At 44.6% G+C, this 5,000-nt stretch overlaps 1 protein-coding gene across 4 annotated transcripts in view; it reads left to right on the top strand.

The window, feature by feature from the left end:
• ptpn11b (protein tyrosine phosphatase non-receptor type 11b) overlaps positions 1–5,000 on the top strand; it is a 33,762-nt gene that overhangs the window by 25,601 nt on the left and 3,161 nt on the right. For all 4 annotated transcript variants that reach the window (XM_048242153.1, XM_048242154.1, XM_048242150.1 and 1 more), the window contains exons 4-12: positions 1,005–1,197; positions 1,497–1,613; positions 2,135–2,248; positions 2,760–2,856; positions 3,044–3,123; positions 3,301–3,456; positions 3,708–3,839; positions 4,047–4,201; positions 4,506–4,573. In XM_048242153.1, coding sequence (XP_048098110.1) covers positions 1,005–1,197; positions 1,497–1,613; positions 2,135–2,248; positions 2,760–2,856; positions 3,044–3,123; positions 3,301–3,456; positions 3,708–3,839; positions 4,047–4,201; positions 4,506–4,573 — 1,112 coding nt within the window. The remainder of the gene's footprint in view (positions 1–1,004; positions 1,198–1,496; positions 1,614–2,134; positions 2,249–2,759; positions 2,857–3,043; positions 3,124–3,300; positions 3,457–3,707; positions 3,840–4,046; positions 4,202–4,505; positions 4,574–5,000) is intronic.

Genomic DNA, 5,000 nt, shown 5'->3' with positions numbered 1-5,000 from the left:
TACTAGTAAACAAACCCTTCCATGTCATTTGACCAGGGCAGAGCGATCAAGAAAACAGAGTAAATGGCTTGAATGAATGATTTTCGTCTTGTGGGGTGCTACGGGACTTCTCATTCATATTCATATGGTTATGGGAAGTCTCATTAATATGCAATGAGTCATAATGTCTCTAGCCATGCTAGGCCCACTCTACCCCCTCGTAGTTTGAACGGCGAAGTGTCAGTCGAAATCAAAGGCTTAATGATGAAAATGCTACGTGAGGTAAATTGCTTGGGGAACCCACCGTCGGCCGTAGCCTAGTCCTAATACATTTCAACAGGTAAGTTAATTCAAAAACAGACGTGGTGGATATTCAGACATAGTTAACATGAGAGACTGGCCGGTTGCACAAAACACCTTGTTCAGGTTCCCTTAAAATCTGATTTAAGGCCCCCTTAAAATAAAATCGGCTGCACAAACACATTTAAGTAGCCTATTCTACTTCGGTTTCCTTATCATTTTCTCTCAAGTATTTAAGGTTTTCTCATTTTCTTATCTTATAAGAAATTCCGTTGCACAAACGACCTTAGCAGCCTAAATAACCAGATGAGGTTCGGTTCGCCAGGCAAAACGTAAAAAAACTTGTACTTATACTTATACTGATGAATGGATGAATGTCACTGAAAATTATTAAGGTAAGATAAGATCATAAGTATGGAAGCGTATTGCATTCATGACAAATCAAATAAAAATGCACCCTGTTTGTCTGAATTAATGACTTGGCACATCCTGTTTTTCTGAATTGTTGAGTTAACTATCTCATCAATACAGAAAAACAGCCCTGTTTCTCTGAATTAACAAGTTATTCTGATTTTCTGAATTAACGAGAAAATTATTTTCTAATTATATTGGCCATGATTCCATTTATAGGCAATAAAAGGGGAGAATATCCAATGGGGTGAAAACTTTTCATGGGCACTGTACATGGCCTCTCACATGGGGTGTGTGTGTGTGTCCTTTCTTAGATGGTACCATGGGCACCTCTCCGGGCGTGATGCAGAGAAGCTTCTCACAGAGAAGGGCAAACCGGGCAGCTTCCTGGTGCGCGAGAGTCAGAGCAAGCCAGGCGACTTTGTACTGTCCGTCCTCACCAACGAGGAGAAGCACGAGAACGTGGACCGCAAGACCAAAGTCACACACGTCATGATCCGGTACCAAGTAAGAGAACCCCTCACACACGTCATGATCTGGTACCAAGTAAGAGAACAGTATTCAAATGGATTCAAATTCAGTATTCAAATGGAAAGATTGACTGTTAAGATTCAAATTCAGTATGTAAAATTGTTGTTGAACACTACTAAACAACACCATTACCAAATCCAACCCCTATCCTTAACCTTAACCATAAATTGAGTGTTATAACAGTGTCAACAGATAGTTTGCTGATAATCTGAGCTATTGCGGGTTATGCAGTGCAGGACAGTGGATTCCATAATATGTTCTGCCTGGTTAAACAGGATGGCAAGTACGATGTGGGTGGAGGAGAGAGGTTTGACACCCTGGCGGATCTGGTGGAACACTATAAGAAGAACCCCATGGTGGAAAAGAGTGGCATCGTGGTGCACCTGAAACAGGTAAGCACAGCACAGTGCATGCTGGGTAACATTGTGTGTAGGATAGAGGGTCCTCATGGTGTAAAGAAGATCGATAAAAAAGAATGAAATGCAGCTTTCTTGATACACGACTTAAAGTGGATCCCAATGTGCTCAAACAATTGGGTGCAAATACAAGAGTGCCATTAACCTTTGTCATGAGAGTACCATGAAAGCCTTTTGATTAAATCACTATTGCACATGATGTTTGTGAAAAACAGAGCAAACATCTCTGTGTTCAGATAACAAATAATATAGAAGTAACAAAAGCAGTTGATATGAAGGAAGGCTTGGGTTGCTGGCACAGAAGTGAGAAATAAAACTCATAAAAAATACAGTAGCACAGAAGTGGGGCTCCAGTTTTATTGCCCTGTGTTTCATGCACAGTTCTTCCTCCATTGATTGTTCACTTGTGGAGAACAATAGCTTTTGTGTTAAGGTTATGTCTTATTTCTGTTTGCCTTCTTTGTTTTGTTTTTCATATTCCCCTTCTCACATGGAAGCCCTTTAATGCAACAAGAATAAACGCAGCAAACATCGAGAACCGTGTGCGGGAGCTGAACAAAGTGGCTGACAACTCTGAGAAACCCAAGCAAGGATTCTGGGAGGAATTTGAGGTATCTAAAGTGTCCTGATCAGTATTACGACCAAAGCTTAAATAAAAGATCTCTCCTGCGCCCACGCCTTTTTAACTCGCTCAGCACGGCTTTTCTGAGTTATCACTCAGCTCCCCCTCCTGAGTACACTGGTGCTCTGTTTGAACCCTCTGTCCCTGGTATTCTCATGACCCCTCGTGGTCTTTCTAAAGAAGGCTACACACTCGATCTTCTCCCTGGGGACCTCAAGAGGGTGCTGTTGGGCACCGTGTCAAAAGTGCCACTTCTCTCCCTCTCACTGCCTTTGTAGCCACAGCATGTGAAGCTCCATGTTTAGTCTTTGCTGTCAGACAGAGGGTCCTTGGGAGGCAGTTCAGAGGACGTTCGGCGTTTTGAAGTCTGTTTCTAACTGGGGGTGGGGGAGGCTGTGTTGCACTGCGTTGCATGATGGCGTAGTAATAGTGTGGGGTAATGGGGTCATGAAACAGCGGGACGGGAATGAGCCCCAGTGTCCTCTGCTCCGCGTCCCCAGATGCTGCAGCAGCAGGAGTGCAAGCTCCTCTATCCCAGGAAAGAGGGCCAGAGGCCGGAGAACAAGAGCAAGAACCGCTACAAGAACATCCTGCCATGTGAGTCGCAAAGTCACACACTTTTAACTTTGTGAGCTTTTTGTGTGTGCTCAAAGCGTGAGAGGTTGAAATTGTTTTGATTAGTTGTATTTGGTAGTCATCCTGCATATTTGTACCAGTACCTCTATTAATTGACTTGTGCGTGCCTCTGTCACTTTGCTCACCACTTGTGAAATGCTCTCTCCAGTCGACACCACCCGTGTGATCGTAAGGGAGGCAGACCCAGAGGTGTCCTGCTCGGACTACATCAACGCCAACTACATCCGAGTGAGTTTACCAAGTGCACTGAGGGACACTGCCCTTGACAGGGTCCTGTCTCATAGCTTGAGTGTTTAATGACAGTTGCACTTTGTCAAGTCTTTTTTTACCATACTATCTCATTGTGACTTGAAAGTCCTGTCCTGTTTTGGGGTGTCATACGTCTGGTTGAATGCTTTCTGTCAGTGTATGCAGGAAGATGGACGGCATATGGACGAGGGGAAAGTCTTCATCGCCACTCAAGGTTGCTTGCAGAACACGGTGATGGACTTCTGGAAGATGGTGTACCAGGAGAACACACACGTCATTGTAATGACCACCAAGGAGATGGAGCGAGGAAGGGTAAGACACACACACACACGCGCACACACACACACACACACACACACACACACACACACACACACACACACACACACACACACACACACACAGACACACACACACACACACACACACCACACACACATACATACACACACACACACACACACACTGTTGTTATCCACGTGGAGATGCATCAAGGTCTTGTTATCAGTCCCCTCAAGGACAAAAGTGACACACGCTTATTTTTTTTTTAATCTCTCTGACAGAATAAGTGCGTACGGTACTGGCCAGACACCAACTCCACCAGGGAGTTTGGCAAAGTGAGTGTGAAGAACATCGAGGAACACACAGCTCAGGACTACATCCTGAGAGAGCTGGAGGTGACTCGAACAGACAAGGTGAGCGTTCCATCACTGAGCTCAAGGCTCTCTGTTGGGTTATTTAAAGTCCTCTTCTGTAACGCTTGGCTTGCAGCAGAAAATGTAGAGCAACTTTAGATGGGGGCACACGTTGTTCTAGGTTCCTGAAATGTTGGCATTATCCCCTGCTTTCGCACTACGTAGTGTCATGTTCTCACTGGGTTCTGATCCGCGTTCTGTTGACAGAGGGAACCGCCCAGGTACATCTGGCACTTCCAGTACCTGAGTTGGCCGGACCACGGCGTGCCCAATGAACCTGGGGGGGTTCTGAGCTTTTTGGAGCAGGTCAACCGGACCCAGGGAGCTATTCCAGAGACAGGACCCATTATAGTCCACTGCAGGTAAAAAACGTGAGCTAGTTGGATTCCATGCACAGCATACAGTGCCACGAATACCAAGTAATATTTCTTTGCTAAGAAAATCAAAGCAAGTTGTATCAGTTTCAGAGAGGTCAAATCTAAGAAGCAGTATCAAAATGTAACCTTTTCGTCAGAAAACAATTTTTTTGTTACATAACTAGATACATAATTGCTTCTGATGTCAGTCAGCATTACTTTGAACAACAACATGCCAATTTCACCACCTCCAGCTCAACCAGCATTACACCTTTAATCCAAGTGTCAACTATCTTGGCTGTTTCCCCAGTGCAGGGATTGGAAGAACAGGAACCATCATTGTGATCGACATTCTCATTGACATCATCAACAGACAAGGTATAGAATATCATCCATATCATCATTTTATGTTGCATTTGCATTCATGTAGAGGCGCGCTGCCTCCAGCGCTTCATCTTGAGAGCGCTGTTCCATCACTCTGCCTCTGCCACATCCCTCAGCAGGAGTTTGATTACAGTGGTTCTGGTGGCATGCGCCGGACAATTACCGCATTACATCCCCCATCAGATCTGCATAAATAGATCATTTGTCAGTGATTAGGCATTGAGGATCACTGACGGCAATGTTCCTTCATTGCCACATGCTGCGTAGAGTCTCAGCAGTGTGTGTGTGTGTGTGTCTGTGTGTGTGTGTGTGTCTGTGTATGTGTGTCAGAGAGAGATTAACATAATTCAGAATGCTTCTGGGCTGTAGCATTGTGTGAATGTCCTGACTTTCATACTTAATTTTCAAACAGTGAGTGTTT

This window comes from Alosa alosa, chromosome 4 (assembly GCF_017589495.1).
Source record: "Alosa alosa isolate M-15738 ecotype Scorff River chromosome 4, AALO_Geno_1.1, whole genome shotgun sequence".
Classification (NCBI taxonomy): domain Eukaryota; kingdom Metazoa; phylum Chordata; class Actinopteri; order Clupeiformes; family Clupeidae; genus Alosa; species Alosa alosa.
Note: the sequence above shows the minus strand (reverse complement) of the source record. Positions and strands in the feature narration are given on the sequence as shown.